General features: G+C 36.3%; 1 protein-coding gene across 1 annotated transcript; it reads left to right on the top strand.

Moving 5' to 3' along the window:
- The first annotated feature begins 661 nt into the window (after positions 1–661).
- Positions 662–22,218, top strand: dlst (dihydrolipoamide S-succinyltransferase). The gene is made up of 15 exons (XM_051866920.1): positions 662–823; positions 6,544–6,577; positions 6,731–6,773; positions 6,894–6,955; positions 9,184–9,258; positions 9,338–9,393; positions 10,252–10,360; positions 10,840–11,007; positions 11,729–11,805; positions 12,587–12,684; positions 15,964–16,094; positions 17,877–17,950; positions 18,167–18,250; positions 18,743–18,910; positions 21,575–22,218. Exons 1-15 carry the CDS (start codon positions 671–673, stop codon positions 21,707–21,709), a joined length of 1,467 nt encoding a protein of 488 aa, XP_051722880.1. The 5' UTR covers positions 662–670; the 3' UTR covers positions 21,710–22,218.
- Positions 22,219–23,366: the final 1,148 nt, after the last annotated feature.

The following is a 23,366-nucleotide window of genomic DNA, read 5'->3' as shown; positions in this document are numbered from 1 at the left end:
CTTTGTTTAAATAAGTTTGATTATGAAATGTACTATTTTTAGCTAATAATTGATTTTTAGGAAAGGAAATTATGTCACTTAAGTTATTTTATTTAATATTTTATTATTATTTTATCTTATTATCGTCAGAACATACTTTTTGTTAATTATTATTACTGGAACTGCTGAAATGACAAGCTATTTGACTTTTTTTTTTGACTATTTGACTGATATGTGTACTTTGATGTGAATTTGTACGTTTTTTGCTCCTCATAAGAAAAAAACAAAAACAAATAACAAATATCTACAAAATAAAAATAACAAAAATGGGATCAAAATAAAGAACGTTTGATTTATGAGTATAATACGTTTAATGTGTTACAGATGTTGCAATGAAAAGAGGAAATTAGTAAGAATTTACCTTATAAACATGATGTATAATTTTTAACAAGCATATATTACAAGTTTTATTATTTCTATTTGTATTTTATTTTGTATACTAATAAACCCATTACTAATAAATAGTGTAAAACAGTACACAGTATGCATGGTTCACAATTCTATTGCGCATTTAGTGTTATAAATGCAGACTGAATTTTAAACAATTTACATGAAATGAAACGCACTGAAAAAGAGTGACAAATCAATGGTACATTCCGTCCACGCTCACCTCTCTCTGACTCGTGATGGTATGTTCCTCACTGCTTCCGGCCTGTGGCGGCGCTGTTTCCGGTGCTGTGCTGTGAGAGCTGCTGCAGTGCGCGCGGTCCACCCCGACGACATGTTATCCCATTCCCGCTGTCTCACCCGGAGCCTCGGGCGCTCGATCACCGCCCTGCGGCAGGTACGTGTGTCTTTCACCCGTATGTGTCCCGCAGAATGACCGAATGATAATTGACTGTGAGCGCAATGACCGTTATGATGACGGCAGCGGTAGGCCGCGCGCAGGCCCAAGGGCAGCAGGACACTCACACACAAACACACAGCAGAAGAACATATACCTTTACATCACATTAATGACACTCACACGGGCTTTTAATGCTTTATATGGTGCGTTCATCAAACTTTAAATCAATACTGTAGATCAATGAGGTCATTTGAGAATCGTTCCCATGTGATCAAGCTGTCACCTCCCGTATGATAACACGACACGCGCAAAACCTGTTAATATTCATGTTTGTTGTCATGTGTTATGCTAATGTGTTTGTTTTGTGTCTGCTGTGACAGTCTCTGCTGTTTCTGGGCGTCTGTTTTTCTCTTCTTTTGTCGCCATCTTCCAAAGTGACTGTACAAATGCCACATTAATTATTAGGGCTGTGAATCTTTGGGTAGACAGCGAATCGATTCACGATTCATAGGTGTTCGATTCGATTCAAGAACGATTTTTGCAAATTCAGAGCGATTCGAGACGATTCACATTAAAATTCGATACGATTCGTTTCTGCATTTTTATATGCATTCATTAGGGTTATTGAAATGCTTCCCTCAATGTGTCTTAGTCACGGTGAGAATTACACAGCGACCTTCAGGAGGTCAAAGAGTGGGGGGCAAAAAAACCTTTTGTCCATTGTTAATGTTAGTTCATGTTAGTTCTTAATGATGCTACATTACTTTATTTTAATAGCCTAAAAATTGGCATTTGTAGAAATTTACATAAGGCAAAATTTTAAAAGGCTTTAAAAGTATTGTTAGTTCAGGTTAACTATAGTGCAGGACGGTGTTAATGGCTACACAACCTTATTAAAGTGTTCCAGGTACGTTAAACATAACGCTTGGAGAGACTACCCTAGAATATCATGCACTTTCCCAACTAATACTAAACTAACTTTTCTTAACGGAATAGTTATAAAAGCCCTCTTTGTTGTCTTTATACGAAGCATATTCCTGATCGAAGGCGCTGGGTTTCTGCTGTTGCTATAATAACGAACGCAACTTTAATGCGCATCTGATTGACAGATAAACCGCGCGCTCTTATTTCAGTGTTGTTAATGTTGTAGTTATTTCAGCAGTTTCCTTCGCACATTCAGATTAACAACATAAAGTTAAATTTCATTTATCATTCATTGGAACTATGCTTATGCATTTAGACGCTTACATTATGCGTTTGCTCCGTCCATGCAATAAATGCACGCACCTGAATAAGCGGGGTTTTACGTCCACTGCTCAGGTAATGTCAATGGTATGACCCATTTCTGTAAAATTTTAGTATTTCCTCTTATATAAAACAACGAAAGCGTTTTATTTCAACAGTAGTGACCACGCAACTTGGCAGCTTTATCATTGGTTTGAGCGGTTTGACTCAGGATAGAGAGCTGTCATCTGCTCATGTGAATAGCAGTGGCCGTCCTGAGGAGAGCTCAAACGTGAGCTGCTTAAAAATGTGTTGATGAGAGCTACGGACGGAGCGAGAGCGCAATCCAGTGAAAGGCGGTAAAGAGTGCGTATCTGTGAAGGAGAGCTGTGAGGGCGTGAATGACGGCGCACAACGTCGTCTCCAATTTAATTCGCGCATAATTTTTATGTATTTTAAAGCACTGAATCGCGATTAATACGATTCTTTGCATTTTACGATCGATTATCGGCCGAAATTAACGATTCACGATTCAAAAAACATGTTTCAAGATCGATGCATATGCATCGTCAGGATTTATAATCGATGCACCGAGAAAACGAGTGAATCGTTACACCCTTATTAATTATTGATATCTGCTATAATTCGATCATATTTAGCTGCATTTAGCACCACTTCCCAAATTAACAGAAGTAGTGAAATCCATTGTGGGTCCATTTCAAAATGTAACAGCAATACATTTTTAATTTTAGTAATATTTAAGGAAACGTGTTAAATAAGTGTTTAATTTCAGTTTGTGCAAACATCTTATTAAATTGTACTATGTATCTATATTTATCAGTGCTTTAAAGTTGGCTCATCTTCCTTATTGTGCCGTATATCTGAGTGAAACGGCTTCTGGAACAAGAACAAATGTAGGGCGGGGCTTGATTTTGTCTGTGGGGGATGGTTTGGATTGGATGGTTGTGGTTTGCTATTGGTGGATCTCATGTGAGTGACAGGTTGCCCCGCCCTTGTCATCAGAGAAGAGAAGAGATGCTGCTGAGAGAGGGAGGGGAAGATATTCTGATTCAAGATTATGAGGAACATGAATTTAAAACAATAATGATGTGCACCGATAAATCATTTAGAATAAACACTGCAATATTCCATAAAAAAAAGAATTTTGATTTCATGTAATTTGAAAGTCTCACTAAGATGTTTATGAGAGGTAGAGGAGGAAAATCCAAAAATATGTCAGTAATTTACCAGAATTCAAAGAGCATTGATAATTCATTCATCTGCTTCGTTTTGTAGATGTCAAAGTCCTTCTAGCCGCAGTATTGGTCGTTCTCACTGCCCATTGACCCTGTGACATAGATGGATCACATGACTCGCATGTGTGCCTGACTGTCACTCCAGCCTTCAGCACTGCTGTTTAATGGCCTGTCAGATGCAGTGATGTATCGGCGCTCGTGTTTGTGCCCTGAAGTTTTTCCGTAACATGCTTTGTTCGTTTGCACTGGTGATCAGATTAGTAGTTCGTCATGTCATGCATATTAAAATACAGCACTGGGAATCAACATGTTAAGCTCCTCCCTTTTTAGGAGTTATTTATATATTGGACTTTCAACTATATTTTTAATCAAATGATGATAAAATGAGTAATTTACAATATTCTTCTTAGCAAAAACAGTCATTCAAAATAGAGCTTCCTAATTAAAACAAATCATTGCTTTGCTTTTGTCAAATAAAGTACTGCACAGTAGAGCTGCACATATAAATGAAAACATGAATGGGGAAAAATAATGAACACTGCAGTCAAATTATAGCCGTGCTGATATTCAGTACAACAGCACTGATGATGCTTGATTAATTATATAATGATATAAGATTTACTATAGAACAATATGAGGTTAAAGTATTGTTACATTGAACGTTAGTTTTTAATATAAAATGGCACTGCAGTTTTTGCAACTTGACAGGTCCAGTTTATTTATTTTAACTTATTTATTTTTTTACTTAGGCTATTGCTATTTTCCATGTGTCATTTGATAAGTTTCCCTCTCCAAATGAAATACTGAGGTGTTCATAAGTTACATGCAGCTTTAAATGACTGTCCACACATACATATTTTTTCTGGGTCAAAAATGGTCTTCAGTGGAGGACGAACATGGTTATCCACACACACACTACAAAAGACTCTACCCATGTGAACTGTGAGCCCAGTAATGACAATAAATGCCAAGAAATAGTTTGTAATATTAACTTATCCTATTTATGAAATAAAAATATCACTGTAAAGCTTCTCTAATATTAACGTGGGCTCTAAAGCGCTTGCTTAATCATAAACCTTCATTGCAGTGATATTCTTTTGAATTGTCTCTTTCTGCAGTCTTTCTTAAAATCTCTCTCTTGCTCGTTCTCTCTCCTCGACTGTCACACGCCCCCTAATGCTGATTGGTTACACGTAGGGCTGTGCGATATGACGATATATATCGTTACCACGAAATAAAATGTCTATCGTTAGAGATTTTGCTATATTGTAGTATGTAAATATATTGCACTATTGACACTTCAGAGTGATGAAATGCATGAATGAGAATATAAAGAGCGGGACGTGCTTGATGTTAAAAGAGTTATAAGTGCAATATATCCTGAAAAGGAATTTGGTGCAGCGCTCGTGCTGACGGGCACACTGCCAAAGTGCACGCATGAAACCTGCCTCTCTCAGAAGGCGATCGCGAATTAGAGACATGCTCGATGTTAAAGTGTATTAAGCACAATAAGTAGGGGTGGGCGATATACTGGTAGACACGATTAGCCGGTTGAAATTTGTCAACTGGTAGAGATTTTGGACTACCGTCTCTTTCAAGGTTACGCTCACGTGAGGTTGCTATGCTGCGCGGTCACGAAAGCTTATAATTTGCATGAGTTTTTAAGCATTGCGGTTTAAAAACAAGTGGTTTTAAACTGTTTAAGTGCAATTAGCAGCGAAAGACAACTCATTTCAGCATATGCACGCGCTCTCTGAGAGACTGTTTCTCGGCACCGTCTGAGAGATGCACGACATGGAGAGCGTGTGAGGACTGAACTGAGTGCTTTTTGACGCCTAATTGGGCTTGAACAATTAAATACACATACCTATGTGCCAAAGTGACTATGTATTTGCAAGTAAACAGAGCCTTTTATGTCTTAAGTGAAGGTACAGTTGAGAAAGACAAGCTCGAATTAATGGATCGGTGCAGTCAGTCTTAAAGGGACAGCATCCAAATTTACCTGCTGTCATTATTAATGCTAATCAAACAACAAAAAAGAGAGAAAATCTCTCACTGCTTGCTTTTGTAACTTTAATAAGAATAAATGTATTTAATTTACACAGTAAAGACTATGCATTGTATTTTATACCTCCAATTACTTTATACATTTTCTAGTGCTTGAAGTTTTTTCATGTAGGTCTATTTCGTCTGTCTTTGTTCTGTTGTAGTTTGTTTTCTTTGCTCTTTCCTTATCACAGTTTATTTGTCTTCAGTAAGCTTGAGAGTTTTTTTAGGCTAGTATTAATTTTCATCAATTGATGATAATTATGAAATTTCAATGATATGGAAAATTTTGATATCATAAAAATCTTATTTAAAGCAAAAATAACTATATTGTGATATATATCGTTATCGTGATATAAAATTACTCATATCGTGATATAAGATTTTGGTCATATCGCCCAGCCCTAGTTACACGTTTGTTGTTGGTGTCGGCCCGACTAACTTCCAAACAGTGTTTTTGAAAAACTACTTACCGCACCTTTAATCAGGCGTCATCATGTGGTCGGCTCATTTTCGTCTTAACTGTTATTCACTGCTGTATTGTCAACATGTCTAATTGTAATGTTTGCTAACATGTTTATTCAAAACCAAGATTTCTCGATTTTTAAAATAATAAAATTGTTGCAAAACTTTACATTTAAATTAATCTGAAAAAATTGTTCAGCCCTAATTCCCGCTAAACAAAAATTCTGCCATTTTGAGCAGATTCTGACTGACTTACACATCTGATTGGCCATTGCGTTCACACGCTCAACAGATGTGTCTGTGTTTGGCTACAAAAGTGCGACGCTGCAAAAACACAGTGTGAATAGAAACCTTTGATGCTCTTCACAGAGCGCTTACACGAACACTCACGGGAGCGTTTTAAAGACTATCAGCGGGTACCGGTATTGCAGAACGGCAGGTGTCGTCACATTAAATGATCAAATAAATTCTTGGCGGGACAAAGATGAATTTTAACATCCGGCCATCCGCCAAAATATTTTCAGTGTAGTAAAATCCCATGCAGAAGACTGAGATTCGTTATGACAGGCGCTCCACTGGACAACAAACCAGATGTTACGTTGTTTGTCAAAGTCTGGCTAGACGAGATTATCTTGTTCTTTGCTGAACGTTGTCCTTGCTATTTGATTTGCATAGTTCAGTGATGTTAGTGCTCATTGATGGATTGGTGTCGTCTTGTTCTTCTAGGGAAACGGTGTTCTCGCGAGACGAGCTACATCAGGTGAGTTCTGACTCTCTCTATCTTATGTTGGTGTATTGCATGACACAGGTGGTGTTTTTGTAAAGGTACAAGTTTTAACAGTCTTGTATCTTTCTTTTTCTGACAGTGCAAACAAACATGATTAGATGTTCCTGTGTCTCCTTTTTCCTTCAGGTATATCATCAGCTAGTCAGTGCGTCACCTTCAAGAACAGCCCGTAAGTATACGACATTTCACTGATCCCAGAGGATTTATTTGGGAAGGCAGATCCGTGGTCACGGTGTGACCCACAGATACCAAATAAAAGATCTCACTGGATTGTGCTGTTGGTTTTCAGGAGGTGTGAGACACGGTCAAGCGTCTATCAAATCAGATACTTCAACACCACAGCCGCTCACAGTATGTATCCGCTCATGCACTGATTCTTTAAAGTTGCTAAAAAGTGTTGCACAGCATCATTAGCTATGTTTCCTTCCACATATTTTTATGCATATTTTGGGATATCACATAAAAAAATGCTTAATACAGGCAGATAATTTTTTTATCCGATAAGAATATATGTGCATAAACTACGAAACACATTCGCTGAATAAATCCCTTGATGCGCAACTGAAAACTCACATGACTTTGCCTCAGCAGAGGCTGTGACTGGATAACTGGACTAACCAGTGGACCAATCACATCGCAGCATCTTAAATGTTGGTTTGGTGGTTCTGAAATGCCTGAGTCAAAGTCTTTATCAGAATGATTTGGTTTAAATCCTTCCAGAAGCATCTCACACGATTGTGTTCCCAAACACCAACATCTGAACGAAAGAGAACATGACAGCGCCAATTTCCCAGGAAGTGTCGATTTTGTTCTCTTGAACAATGATTTATACGATATTCCAATTTCGTGCACAAGTTAAATTCACAACTTTGGATGGAAACATAGCTAATGTACATTTTGCCTTAGTTTTTGGTCATGATGAACTGTTTCCATTCCCTTCAGAGATTTGTGTTTATGTCGTATAATGTCAACACAATTCTTTCACTCATTTATGGTCACGTGTCCGTTGAAGGTCAAGGTCATGCTTCACTGACACACTAAAGTCTCCATTTCTGAGGTCGGTTACACTTTATTTTAAGGTGTCCTTGTTACAGTGTAATTATTAGAGTCAAGAAAAACCCGGAAAAGTCTTGGAATTTTAAAATGGCAATTTCCAGGCCTGGAAAAGTTTTAGAAATGCAAAACGTTTTGGAAAAGTCATGGAAATTTGTTTCACAAATATCTGTATATTGAAATATGTTTAACATGAATTTATGTAACCGTCTTTTCTGGTGTGTCAGCGTTATTTAAATGCATGTTTATTTTGTGTTAAACTGCATTGCTTGTTGTCATTAATTTTAGATAAGATATGCCGTGGTAAATTTGAAGATGGATTTTATTCCTATTTTATATGTATACATAGACATTTCATGGAATAGTAGGTCATGAATATTTGCCTCAAAATTCATGGAAATTTATTGGTTAAAATGTGCATGAACCCTGAATTATACATTTAAGTTCTGAGTAATATTAATTAACAACATATACTTACTATGGTTTAGGGTTAGTTGCATGTAATTATGCATAATTTACTGTAAGTACATGTAACATATGTATCAAGGACACTAAAATAAAGTGTTACCCTGAGCTCCTCGTAAGTGGTTTTGATAGGCCTGTCACTGTTGATTATATTGCTGAAATAACTGAACCTGCTGCTTATTTCAAGTTCAGAATTAGATCAGATTTTTTTTTTTTTTTAAACAAAGAATAAAAAATGTATTGAACAATAATAAAATATGCATTGCATTTCAAAAAGTTGAAAATACTACAAACATTCGGAAAAAGTAACATTTGAGGCAACTCAACATTTAAAGTGCATACGAGTGGATGCAGCCTTTCTAATTCTCATCAGCCTTAAGATCAAAAATGATTTTGAAATATTTAGCATTATTACACGTCTCTGGAATTGTTGATTCTAATTCATCAATCTCAGCATTCAGTGGCCTGATGTTTATTATTTTCTAGTTTGTTTTGGCTGAAAACTGCTTGCTAGGAACTGTTTTCTTCACAAAAACTTTGAGCTAATGAAAGATTTAACATTAATTAAACCAATATTTTGTGTAAAGTAATAAGCAGAATAATATACAGGCACAGCGTTGCCATGGACGATGATAAATATTTCAAATGTGAGGAATCATGTTTCATATATGATGCTAGAATACAAAACACGATACCTGGCCAAACCTGAAATGTTTTGAATGCAGCATTACACTTCAAGTCATTTGGTGATGTTTATTCGCTCTATTAATTATTCACCTTACCTGTAATAAACACTGCTCAGCAAAGGCTGCTGCAGACGTACTTACTCACAGCATTTCTTATCTTGTTGTTGCTGAAGTGTTTGTGTCCACTGCACTTTTTTTAATCCAGTTACTTGGTGAAACAAATCAATTTTGTTTTAAATCACACAACCACTTTTAGGCAGGCTTGTCTTTCTGTGCAGTCATGTCTTCAGTGGTGTGAACTGTATGGATATATCTCTAGTGGTTAACACGTTTCTACACTCCACGCCACATGACATGTCTCTGGTGTGATTGCAGGGAATGAAGTTATTACAGTAAAAACCCCAGCGTTTGCCGAGTCTGTCACAGAGGGAGACGTCAGGTGGGAGAAAGGTAAGATGTGTTGATCATGTGTGCATTACAGACGGTTCACCTGATTTGACTTTGTTAACCCTGTTTGTGTCTCTTTTAGCTGTTGGAGACACAGTCTCTGAGGATGAGGTTGTCTGTGAAATTGAGACTGATAAGGTAAGAAGCTTTGATGAAACTCCATTAAAACAATGAGGTGCAACTAATAACTGTTTTAATAATTGATTAATCATATTTTTCATGCCAGTGCACTCAAACAATGTGCACAATTGAAATCTGTATGCTACAAAATTATTATACAAAAAATATGCAATATAATATAAACTGATTTAAAAAAACCTATCAGTCTGAATACTGCAGAACGACTGCAAACCACAAAGTAAGAAGTGGTTTTGCAGGAGCACATTTATTCCTCTGAACGCAGTGAACTTTATTTTTCAGTACTACAGTTACAGTTCATATACAGACATCAGTTTGTTGCTTATATTTAAATTTTCAAATCAGTTTTAAACCTAGATTTGATGTTTAACAATAAATGTTTTGATTTTTGACTAATCAAGGATAATAATCAGAATTTTTCCCACTAATTGTCTATTAGCATTTTTAATTAGTTGTTGTAGGGCTAGATAAATCCTTAAACTATGTGCAAACTCAATAGACATACTATACCATGTGCAAAATGTAAATTGTTTTCCTGTTATATATCAGGCTGTGTAAGTGTCAAGTCAGATTTATTTCTATAGCGCTTTATACAATACAGATTGTTTCAGCATTACAGGGATAAACAGGAAAATAATGATTAATGATAAAGAAAGAATTCAATTCTGCTCTAAAGCAGCTCTAAAAAAGACAATAGTGTCATTATTCAGTTCAGTGTTGATTCAGTTCAGTTCAATGACTTTAAACCTCATCAATTAATTAACGAGTTTAATTCAGCTCTACATAAGTCAGTAGTGTTTATTCAGTTTGTGTGAGTGCAGTGTTGGAGTAAAGTGTGTGTTATGCTCTGTCCTGCAGACGTCGGTGCAGGTTCCCTCTCCAGCCGCAGGAGTCATCGAGGAGCTGCTGGTTCCTGATGGCGGGAAAGTGGAAGGAGGAACTCCTCTGTTCAGACTCAAGAAAGGAGGTCAGCCACATTTTTTTGCTAATGGCAAAAACTAATAATAATATATTAAAGGAATGTTCTTGATGTTCTTGTCACAGGCTGTAATCAATGCCTGACATGTTCATTTTGTCATGATAATAACCCACATAACTTGTTATATTATAGCTGTGTGTTACTGCCATATGGACATTACTTTGACTCATGCATCTCTGATAGTAATATTGAAACATGCATTTTCTGTGAAGCTGTTTTGCGACAATATGTTGAAATAAAATGAATTAAACTTCTTATAAAATTACTTCTAAACATGTAAACTAACTTTTGAAGTCTTTTTTAGGGCAAAGTGTATATATATGTATACCCACACTTAAAATTTCCATCTTAATAACCACAATCAGAAATAAAGTATCAGGTCTTTCTGTCCAAGGAAGTGGTTATTATTGTAAGTGAGTGATGCTCTGCTGCAGTGGTTTCAGCTCTGACTCAATGAAATGTTTCAGCTGGAGCTGCTAAGACAGCGGCTGCACCTCCTCCTGCAGCAGAGACGCCTGCGGCCGCTGCTGCACCACCTCCTCCTGCTGCTCCTGCTCCTGCTGCTGCAGGTCCCATCCCCTCCACCATGCCCCCTGTACCCCCTGTGCCAGCCCAGCCCATCCAGTCCAAACCAGGTTAGTTCCCATTAGCAGGAGTGTTACTCTGTTAACATAATCAAACCTCACCATAGATTTAAAATGTCATTTCTTTTGTTCTTTGGTGCTTATTGTGCTTATTGTGACATTAACTTTGGTTGGTAAATCTAGCACCAATACTCAAGGTCTGTGCGGCTCCTTGAAAACTCTCAAATTAAGTTTTATCAAATGGTATAAGAAAAGTCTTAATTATTTCAAGAGGTCTTAAATTTGGTGACAGAAAAATCAAGAATCGCAATGTGGCTTAATATGATTGATTATTAAACTTCAGAAAGCGATAATTGAATCCTGAGCGCTGCATGTTTCAAAGTAAAAATGCAGCGCTGTTGCTTGCTCTACAAGTGGTTTCAGAGCAGTTCACAGTCAGTGATTGCTGCACATTATGCTAAACGATCTTTTATTGATCTATTGTTGATGAATTATGACATTGTTTACCTTATCATTCCTGCAAACTCGTCACAGATACTTTGTATACAGGATTTACCAGGGTAACCGCTATATTTCTGCTGTTCCGTAATCACCATTTTGCCCTGTACAGTTGTTTAAATCATTGTTTTTTTTTTTTTTTTTTTGTTTTTTTTACAGTGGTTTAGGATGTTACCATAGACATTGCTCTACCTCACCCATATGGTATTAATTTTATTTGTGCAGGTCTTAAAAAAGGTCTTAAAAAGCCTTACATTTCATTGTCTGTTGACAGTTTCAGCCATCAAACCCACTGCTGCTGCTCCTGCTGCTGCTGACACTGGAGCCAAAGCCACCCGCTCAGAGCACAGGGTAAGACACCCGTTAACACAGCAAACCTGCTGTCTGATGAACACACAGTGCAGCTTATATACTGGATGTTGCCAAGTTTACTATAGAATGTATTTTTCATACCCCAGTTTGACAGCCCTTGCTGCGTATGACCCTACTGTGCTCATTCTGTTAGGATCTTTCTTGGGTAATATTGGACTAATTACATCAAAGAAGACTGAGTAATTTAGTACTAGTTAGACTGCGCCACAGCATTTGATTTCTTCAGTCACTTGTGCAGCTGTTGTGTATTAGCATAATCATGTTAGACCACAAAATGTCAATGCTTTTAGTTTCACCTGTGTCTGTGACGTGGCTCAAAAATTATACCTTGACATTTTTCATCTGTGACGATACTCAGTAAGTCTGTATTTGATTTGAAACGACTTAAGTTAATTTTTCTCTTTTCTTTTTCTTTTCTTCTTGTCTTTTCTCAAAAATAAAAAAAAAAGTACAGAAAGTGAAAAATAATCAATGCATCTTTTTCACCAAATGAAATGCACTATTTACATGTGTAACAGTGTTAAATGCCATTTGGAGATTTCCATGAACATTTTGAGTCATGCCAAATTGTTGAAACAATAAAACAATTAATTGAGAAACAGTTCACAAGAAATAATTCCCAAAATAAACGCAATTATCTTGCTGTTATAAAAACTATGTCTTTGCTTATAAAAAAACTAGTTATGTCAAAAATGAAACATAGCGAAAATAGCATGAATTCAGCTTGAAAATGCTTAGCCCTTCTGTGGTTTTGTTGCAGGTGAAGATGAACCGCATGAGACTGCGAATCGCTCAGCGGCTGAAGGAAGCGCAGAACACCTGTGCCATGTTGACAACCTTCAATGAAGTTGATATGAGGTTTGTTCCTATAACTTCAGCCTACAATTCTTTGTGTTGGCTTGTCTGAAAGTTTAAAATAACTTTGAAAAGTTTGAAGATTTTACTCAGTCAATAAAATGTTATTAACATGTTCTAGCACATTGCTAACATGTTTTCAAATACTATGAATTTGGACATACTACTCTGTTCACATACTGTTTTTTTGCATACTATATAGCAGAGAAGTATTCGATTTCATGTTTCATGTTGTTTGCATGTTTCTAGCATGTTGCCAGCATTATTTAACATGTTGCTAACTCCATGATTTTACATGTTGTTTATAGCATTAGCACATTGCTAACATGATTTAATATGGTTCTAGCATGTTTTAATATGTTGTTAGCATGTTGCTAGCATGTTTATAGCATTATTTAACACATTGCTAACATGTTTCTGCATGTTGTTAGATTGATTGATTGATAGATATATGGTGGATGTAAGTTAAATACTCAGGGGATTTATTTGGGAAATACTTAGGGGATTTTTCGTAGATTTGTTTGTCCACTTTACGCTTACTGAAAGTCCGATCAGTTAGAAGAGAAACCCGAGTCAGAAACAATCTGAAGGTCTGAGCCGAGTTTGGATCTAGCTTGAAAACTCTAGGAGGAGATACTGTTTAAAAAGTAGTCTCAGAAGAAGCAGCAGCGTATATAGGATTGATTATAATTTGAAACACAGTGTATGCACACACTTTATATTTGTGTACAAAACTGATTTCAAGCATTCAGGGAAGTGTGTCCAGACTTGTGCCTGCCAGTGTGCAGAACAGACCACTGACACATTGGAAAGTCTGTCGATGGCCTGTGAAAATGTTGCTTATTGCCCAAACCTGATTAGAAGCTCCGCAATGCCCATCCAAATGGTTATAGATTGGAATCTGGCCTACAGGAAGAGATTTCTGAAACCGAATCGCCACTTAAAGCACGGAATGTAAATATTTGGTCCTAATGTTGGTCAAAACAAAGATAAGAAGGGTAAAATGGGCTTTATTAATTTACAAGGAAACGTTAATGTCCACAACCTCCCTCGCTAACCCCTGAAGATGACACTTTGAGGATTTCTCCCCAGCGCAAATGGCCGTATTGCCTTTCAGCTGCTCGGGGTTCGTGTTCTGCCGCTAATCTCGTTGGCATTGATGGGATGGAGGAAGACTCTGCCAGTCTGGAGTCGAAGGAGCGCGCTCGTCTGCGGCCTGTGAGCATCTGCCCCGGACGTCCCCCGAGACGGGCCTTCGGAGGGAGCGTGCGAGACGCCCGGAACGTTATGGGCTATTATGACAAGCCAATAAGATTTGAAGGCTTTGGAAAGTGAAGATTTTTATCGCGTCTTCTCTCCTTTCTCTGAGAGCGCGTGTCTTGGGACGGTCCTAATTCCGTTAGCGGAGAAACCGGAGAGGCTAAACGGTGTTAGAGACAGGAAAATGGAGAATTACAGTCTCTGCCCTTTTCACTCAAAACCTGGGCAGACTGTTGTCCACAACATCCTTGATTGGGTTTTTTTAGTAAGGAAAGTTAACCTTAAATGCCACGGACCACACAAACAGAGGTTTTTGGTTGTTGCAGATCATTGCTGAAGAGTTATTAGTGGGATTATTTGCATTGGATTGTGTCCGATTGGATTGTGCTTTTACATTTCAAGGAATTTCAAAATTAGGGATGCTCATTTTTGTGGTTATGCATGTTGTGATGATATTAATGAAAATGTACTGCTGATGTAAAAAAAAATGACACTTAAATTACAAAATATGTCATCATTGTTTTTGATTTTCAAATATTCCAATTATATTCAGTAATGTCGGGCATTGCCGTTTTAGCTGTTGATGAAAATATGATGAGAAAAATGACACTTTATTTTAAACACTATAATCTTAACTAGATTAAAAATATATCATCAGTGTTTTTGAAAAAGAAACATCTGTTTCAATATTCCAATCATAATTTGAATAAATTATTGTCGTTTTATCTGCCTGAGCTAAAGCTGAAGAGTGAATGGACACAGGTAAAATGAAGTGCCTATGAGATGCGATAGTGTGTCCAAAATCTCAGCCAATCAGAAGAGCGTTTGGGCGGAGTCTCTGCAAACGCACTGCACTCGCAACCAAATAAATCCAAAATCACAGCCAATCAGAAGAGCGTTTGGGCGGAGTCTCTCTGCAAGCGCACTGCGCTTGCAACCAAATCAAATTCACAGCCAATCAGAAGAGCATGTGGGCGGAGTCTTTCTGCAAGCGCACTGCGCTCGCAACCAAATCAAATTCACAGCCAATCAGAAGAGCATGTAGGCGGAGTCTCTCTGCAAGCGCACTGCGCTCGCAACCAAATCAATCCAAAATCACAGCCAATCACAAGAAGGTGTGGGCGGAGTCCCTCTGCAAGTGCTCTGCACTCGTAACCAAATAACAGCCAATCAGAAATTAAAACATTAAATAAAGCACATAATCAGTAGCTGAGATTGTCATACTTTGTTGTTCCAGCTGCGACGTCGCAGAAATAGAAACATTTCTAAAATAGAATCGTCACAGCTGCTTAGGACATAAACTCTGATTAACATGGAAAAGACGCCTTTGATCACGTGTCTCAGCGTCACGTCAGGTTAGGACACTCTGAAATATTACAACTATCTTTGTACAAAAAATTACACCAGCTATGAATGTGCTTTTCCTTATTTTCAGGTCTTAATGCTAACCAAACATACCTCAAGGTACCGTCCAAAATGCCACCATAACCAGAAGAAATAAAAATATTTCATTGTTTCGTTCGTCGTTTTCATGCTCTATACTCATGCCTAACCCTTATCAAAATTCTGTTATTTATACACTGTTTGTGTTTCAAACCTATTTGATTTTTTTTTTTTTTTTTTTTTCCCCCTGTGGACTACAAAAGGGTTTTTATTCACGATTTTTTTGTTTTCTATACAGTGAGTGAAGTCACATGTATGTCTATACCGCTTTATACAGTACAGATTGTTTCAAAGCAGCTCCACATTAATAAACAGGAAAATTACCAATGTTATTTTCCACAATTCAGTCTGTGTCTCACACAAACCTATCATTTGACTTCAGAAGACCTGGGAAACAGTGCACAATTCAGATGGATACGTTTTATGATAGTCATTAGATGGTAAAGAGCAGCGTGATCATTCTGCTAAACTTCTGCTTCAGTATTTCATGGTTGAAAGTCATACGGGTTTGGAATGACATGAGGTTGAGCAGCTATTCCTTGTAAATGTCTTACATGTTTCCTTATTCCTCCATGACAGCAACATTACAGAGATGAGGAAACAATATAAAGATGCTTTCCTGAAGAAACACGGTATCAAACTGGGCTTCATGTCTGCGTTTGTGAAAGCTGCTGCCTACGCTTTGACAGACCAGCCTGCCGTTAACGCTGGTACGTGTCTCCACACACACACACACACACACACACACGTACACACACACGTACACACACACGTTGGAGCCTTACTAGTTCAGCGTTCAGCATCTGACCACTTCAGATTAAGCCACTGCTAAGCGTGTGTGGTTATGTGGTTGTCTGTTCGAGTCTAAAGAACATTTTTACAGATTACCTTTCAGTCGCCCCCCTCCTCTCTTTCCTTCCAAACCTCATTGGCTTGGCCTACATAGACAGCCGCGTTTAACACGGTTTCATCAGGCCAGTGTGTGTCTATATTTGCCCAGAGTCACACCATTTCATGTTCTTCATCGGATACTTACATGTACCTGCTGGTGAGGCCGTCGTATCTGACTGAATGCTGAAACAGACACCTGTAGGGTTGTCACGATCTGGGTTATTATTGTTCACTAAAACTAAAACCATAAACTTCTGTTACTTGAAAGAAACTTTAACTGAAATAAAATGTATAAAAATGTGGCATTTAGTTTAACTTGATGTACTAAAATACTAAAACTAAAATACAAATTAATAAAAACTTTTTTTTAGTTAATAGTAGACTATTAAATTAATAAACTAATAAAATAATAAAACTTATAAATAATAAACTAATAAAAATTAAACAAAAACTAATTTGAAATATTAATAAAAACTGAAATAAAATATAAAAAACTTAAACTTATTTCAGTAGATGCCAAGGCAACATTTCTCATTTGCATATGAAATTAACTTGATTTACTAAAAAAAATAAAAATAAAAACTAATTCAAAATATGAATTAAAAACAGAAATAAAATATAAAAAATATTTAGTTTAACTTGAAGTACTAAAATAACTAAAACTGAAATAAAAACATTTGTAAAAAAAAAAACAACAGTAAAAATACAAACGCACAACAAAATTGCTAACAATTAAAATAAAAACATAAAAATAAAAACTAATTCAAAATATTAATAAAATAAAATATAAAAAACTTATTTCAGCATTTACCAAGGCAACATTTCTCATTTGCATTTAGATTAACTTGATTTACTAAAAAAAGAAATAAAAATGTATTTAAAAATTACAAAAACTCACAACAAAATTACTAACAAAATGATTCAAAATATTAATTAAAAACTTAAATAAAATATAAAAAAATTAAACTAAAACTGAAATAAAAACATAAAAAAACAAAATCTAAAAAAAATACAAAAATGCACAACAAAATTACTAACAATTAAAACAAAAACATAAAAATAAAAACCAATTCAAAATATTAATAAAATAAAATAAACTTATTTCAGCAGTTACCAAGGCAACAAGTCTCATTTGCATTTAGATTAACTAAAGTTAGATTACCTTAGATTAGATTTAAAAAAATAAAAAAATAAAAATGAAATAAAAATGTATTTAAAAATGACAAAAACCCACAACAAAATTACTAACAATTAAAATGATTCAAAATATTAATTAAAAAGTTAAATAAAATAAAATATAATGACACACACAGTTCATTTTAGTACATTTTTGTACACTTGATGTGCTAAAATAACTAAAACTGAAATAAAACGTATTTAAAAATTACAAAATGACTAAAACCGAAAATATAAAAATAAAATACAATACACTAATATGCTTGAGGATTTAAAAAGGTAATTATTCATATGAGTGTGAAATATTATAAATAACAAACTAGTGACTTTTATTCAAAGGAAAGTACTTAATCGAGTAAACAGTAAAGAACAGGTCAAATATACTGTATATTGAAAGCTGTTAACGGTTGTTTTTATCTGTGCAGTCATTGATGACACAACCAAAGAGATCGTGTATCGGGATTATGTGGATATCAGTGTGGCCGTCGCGACACCAAAGGTAATTCCTACAGATTTATTCCTCTTATAAAGCCTCTGAAAGCATGAATCTCATGAACAGGTCCACAAACATCACCGTTCAGAAGGCTCAGTACGATTTTTTTGCTCATTCTCTTTATTCTTAATCTTGTTATGGCAGTAGAGTGACTGCAGCTGTGTTACTGTGCAGATGTGCAGCGTCTCTGTTTCTCATCACTGTCTCTGTCTCGTCTCACAGGGTCTCGTGGTTCCAGTGATCAGAGGAGTGGAGGGAATGAACTTCGCCGACATTGAGAAAACCATCAACGAGCTGGGAGAAAAGGTGAGACAGATGGACGCGTCTGATTTGAGCTGCTTTCTGAAGACATGGTTATTTAGCTGCAAATGGAGCAACTAACCAGAAATCTTTATTTAGGTAAATATGTTACATGACCTAAAAAAACAGCGGTGGTGTCACTGGTAGAGCTGATGTCAAGTGATGGGAAAAATTAAACCATGTAATTTCTGAAAAATGCTGCGGTTTATTCCTCTAATGACTCGGTCCGGTTTTAAGAGCGTTCATCAGAGCACCTTTTACTTTCATGCTTTTAGTAGACGCTTTTATCCACAGCGACTTACACAAGAGGAACAAAAGCAAAGTGTCAACAATATTCAGAATATATAATGCCAGGTTTATTAGCCAACTACATGGAGAAATGCAAAGAAGAAAAAAGGCTACTTATTAATTATTAAAAGTGTCTGATCTAATGTTTCGGGGTGTTTTTTCCCCAAGTCTTGCCTCTTTCTTACTTCTTTTTTTCTGTTTTTCCTACAGGCTCGTAAGAATGAACTTGCTGTGGAGGACATGGACGGTGGCACGTTCACCATCAGTAATGGAGGGGTGTTCGGCTCCATGTTTGGGACACCGATCATCAACCCGCCACAGTCTGCCATTCTGGGCATGCATGGCATCTTTGACCGGCCCGTGGCCATTGCTGGGAAGGTTAGATGTGAACATTTTGTGTCTTGGAGCGCAACAGTTGTGTTTGTGAAGTAAAAACTCCATTCATTTTCTTTATAGAGGTGTTTATTTTTAATAATAACTTATGAACTGTTAAAGACAGACCTAGTAAGAGTTCAGAGGTTGTTAATTGAATGTTGAAGCCATCCGTTCACATTATTTCAATGTATTTTTCAAATAATCCTGTTTAACAGTTTAATTTGGGCTGAAAAACTACATTACCCATGATGCTGTACAGAAAATTCCACCAATCAGAGAATTGCAGCAAGCAATTTGCACCAGACTTTAGCTCCGCCCACTCCCATTAAGCACCACAAATAATCGAGTCTCGCTGCACTCTAAAAAATAATGTTGGCTCTACAAAAAAAAAAAAATTAACGCAACAGTTTACATCAGTTTTTTTTTTTCGAGTTATGACAACTTTGAGTGAATTTACTTTCAACCAACAAGCTACATTGAGTTACAGGAACTTAATTTGTAGCATAAACACAAATGTTTAAGTTGATTGTTCAAAATTAAGTTGCTCCGACTAGTTGTAGGAACCAATTAATCGGATCTATTTCAGTTCAGATCAACAGCTATCATCGCACATGCTAAATTTAACTTACTTGGCATGTATATTTAATGAACAAATAAGATACTACTTGTGACTGGCATTAGCGCAGTCATTTCTCACAGAGTCAATGTAGTGTTTACCTTCATGTTTCTACTCTTTAGCACAATGATAACCACAAAAATTACAGAAACTCTTTTAAATGTCAAACATAACAGCATTAAACACTAACAGGTCTATCCCTTCACTAAAAACGAATAAATTAACACTTAATTTCAACATTTATTCTCCTTATCCAGTCCTACACAAAGCATGCTGGGAACTAGAAATCCCCTGCCCAATTTCTGAAGTTATCAAGACAATTTCATTAAGTTACTACAACCTAATTTAAAAAAAAAAAGCCAATTAACGCAAAAATTTGAGTTTAAATTACAGATGATATTAAGTAACGATCAACATTATGTCAACAGAACTCAACAAATTAATGTTTGCAACTTGAAAGGTTTAATTAAAACAATAAATGAGAATTTTTTGAACTTGCAACCATGCCTTTATTTAAGTTGTGGTAACAGGTCCCCTGAATTACTTTTTAGGATGTGTGCTGTCAAAATACTTCAAATTGTTGAGAGTGCAATTTGCAATAACACACAATAGACTTAACTTGTGTGACATACTATTTAAAAAGATCAAGTCAAATATATATATTGTTAACTGTTGTTGTTTTTATCTGTGCAGTCATTGATGACACAGCAAAAGAGCATAGGGAAACTAATATTTAATGATAAATTATAAAGTCAGCCCTACTGTGAGCTCTGAGGTTGTTAATCAATTATACAGTATATGCTTTTGTTGAAGCCATCTGTTCATCATTTAAACCTATTTTTAAAATTGTCATGTTAAAGGGTTAGTTCACCCAAAAAAGAAAATTTCTGTCATTAATTCCTCACCCTCATGTCGTTCCACACCCGTAACACCTTCGTTCATCTTCAGAACACAAATGAAGATATTTTGATGAAATCTGAGAGATTTTTTTTTTTTTTTAATCTCCCATAGAAAGCAATGAAACTACCACATTACCACAAGTAGTAAAAACATCATTAAAATAGTATTCTCATCCCTTCATAACATTAAGGTTGATCCACTGCAGTCACGTCGACTTTTTGTGCACAAAAACGAAACAAAAATAACTACTTTATTCTATAGCATTATTTCTATACAACCGAAAAACAGCGTATGAGTCTGACAGGGGAGAGACAAAATTGTTGAATAAAGTTATTTTTTGTTTTGTTTTGTTTTTGCACACAAAAAGTATTCTCGTCTCTTCATAACATTAAGGTTGAACCACTGCAGTCACATGACTGTTTTAACGACGTCTTTAGTACCTTTCTAGACCTTGAATGTGGTAATTACATTGCTTTCTATGGGGGATTAAAAAAAAAAAACTCTCGGATTTGATCAAAAATTTGCATTCTGAAGATGAACGAAGGTCTTGCGGGTGTGGAACGACATGAGGGTGAGTAATAAATGACAGAAATTTAATTTTTGGGTGAACTAACCCTTTAACTGTGGAATTTGTGGAGAAAAACTACAGTACCCATGATGCTGTGCAGAAATTCCACCAATAAGGGTCACAGCATGCAAATCATGCCAGAAGAGCTCTTTAGCCCTGCCCACTTCCATGAAGCACCACAAATGACGGAATATGAGTTGATCCAGATGTGCTCTCAATGTGCTCTCTATGTATATGTGCATATTTTGCATTAAAATATATTGTTTCTATAGATATAATCAACTTTAAAAGAGTAGTTTTCTCCAAAGTTTTAATTGGATTATGCTGTTTGCAGTGCTTCATGGGATTGTAGGTCTCTCCCTCACTAAAGCCGTTAAGTTCACAGTTTTTGTCTTTTTGTCCAATTTTCAAATACTTTTCTGCTTCAAATCAAAGATTGTGATGGTGTGATTTTCCTCGGTTCATGGATTATGATGCGTTAACGAAGAAAAATGAATGGAAAAACCAACAGCGTGGAAAAAGTGCACTCATGCTCTTCTTTGCTCGTTCTCAGTCGTTTTGTGTCTCTTCTGGCTTTGTTCAGGTGGAGATCAGGCCGATGATGTACGTGGCTCTGACGTACGACCACCGTTTGATTGATGGCAGAGAGGCGGTGACCTTCCTGAGAAAGATCAAATCGGTGGTGGAGGACCCTCGGGTGCTGCTGCTGGACATGTGAACGCACTCAAAAGAGCCTCAACTCGCACAGAACGGTCATCACCACCCGTCTGACACACTAGGAGAAGATGCATCACTGTTAGAGTAAATGATGGCAGCAGGTGATTGGAGTGGATTCGCATTGATTAGCTTCATGTCGAGTTGTTTTACCATGTAAATGTCCGCTGGGTTTTCAGAATATTATGGAGTTTGTCGCCCTCGCAGGAAAGCCGTCGCGCTGTCCTGCCCTTCTATGTACAATTCAACACACAAACCATGACCTGTGCAATTATTTGTTTCTAAATGCCGAAAAAATGATAGTAATATACAGTATGTCGTATTTAATCTCTTCAGTGTAAAAAAAAACTTTGAACAGATAAGATTTGAACAGTTCATCAGAAACACTATGTTCCAGTGTGTCGCAGGTGTTTTGTTTTTCACCCGCACAGCTCCAGACGATCAGATTCTGTCTGCCCGTGTAAAGAACCAAAACTATGAGATTTTAAACAATAAAATGAATGAAATGCTCCAGCTTTGTCTTTTTGGCTTTTCTGTTCAGAAACAGAAGTGTGTCGGTATGCACAGCTGAGGTCAGTCTGATCGCCTTCAGTGATGCCTGTAGCCTTGAGGCTTGTTCACAACAAGGACTATAAAAAGATATCGCTCTAAAAAGTGTAAAAGAATAGCAGAGAATACCACAGCTCTAACGATAATGGCACAGAGAAACATTATCATCTGAATCACATTCAGAAATTTTTTTTTCCAGCTGATGATCGATTAAAAACATCGACAACCAATCGGAATCCACCGTTTTAAAGAGCTTGAGCATTTGAGGTGACAGACGATAAAACTGCAGCGCTTATAATAAACTGAGGGATATCATCCGCTCGTGTGGACGCTAATGTAGTTATCGTTATACTTATTCTTGATGTGAACACAGTACATATCAAGATGAAGCATACATAAAATATTCTGTGTTCAAGTGGTAAGATGCATTTTTCCATCTTAAGCTAAATACTTTTGAAATACATTAAAATTGTTTGGACAAAATTATTCTTTCTGAAAGCTAACAGGGTTGGAAGTTTAACAATGTAGTTTAATAATTTGAATAATGCTGATATTTGTGCAGGAACCCACTTTCAGTCATTTGATAATGGTATAACAGGGTTGACAAACATAAAGTGAATAAAGAGACCTGTCTTGAAGGGCTTCACTTCCTGAAAACTCGTTTATTATTAATATTCCCAAACTTTTATTTAAATATAGACTATATTATATATATATATATATATATATATATAATTATTATTATTATTATTATTGGGATATTTTTAACTGTTTCCCCGCCATTGACAATTTTCTGGCAATCTGTGTTTTCACTGTTATAAGGTAGGGGGCGCTATTACACACCTTCTGAAAGCGTACAGAATCTCCAGATCAAAACATAGGTGAAGAAGAAGCAGAAACAAGCGATAGAAGCATTGCTGACACACATGCAGTGTTGCCAAGTCCAAGGTTTTCCCGCGGAAAACAATTGGGTGGATTTTGATGTGAAAATCGGGCAGCCCTGCACACATAATGCGAAATATATATATATATATATATAATATGAATAATGCGATCATTTAACAGCATATAAATCAAAACTGCCCAACGTTACTGAATGAAATGTCAAACCC

This window comes from Ctenopharyngodon idella, chromosome 17 (assembly GCF_019924925.1).
Source record: "Ctenopharyngodon idella isolate HZGC_01 chromosome 17, HZGC01, whole genome shotgun sequence".
Taxonomy (NCBI): Eukaryota; Metazoa; Chordata; class Actinopteri; order Cypriniformes; family Xenocyprididae; genus Ctenopharyngodon; species Ctenopharyngodon idella.
This window is presented reverse-complemented; position numbering and strand designations above follow the sequence as displayed.

Coding starts and splice junctions, on each gene's coding strand:
- dlst (XM_051866920.1), top strand. CDS start 671: ATGTTCCTCACTGCTTCCGGCCTGTGGCGGCGCTGTTTCCGGTGCTGT. Junction 6,578..6,730: donor CGCGAGACGAGCTACATCAG/GTGAGTTCTGAC, acceptor TTTTTCCTTCAG/GTATATCATCAGCTAGTCAG. Junction 9,394..10,251: donor GTGAAATTGAGACTGATAAG/GTAAGAAGCTTT, acceptor TCTGTCCTGCAG/ACGTCGGTGCAGGTTCCCTC.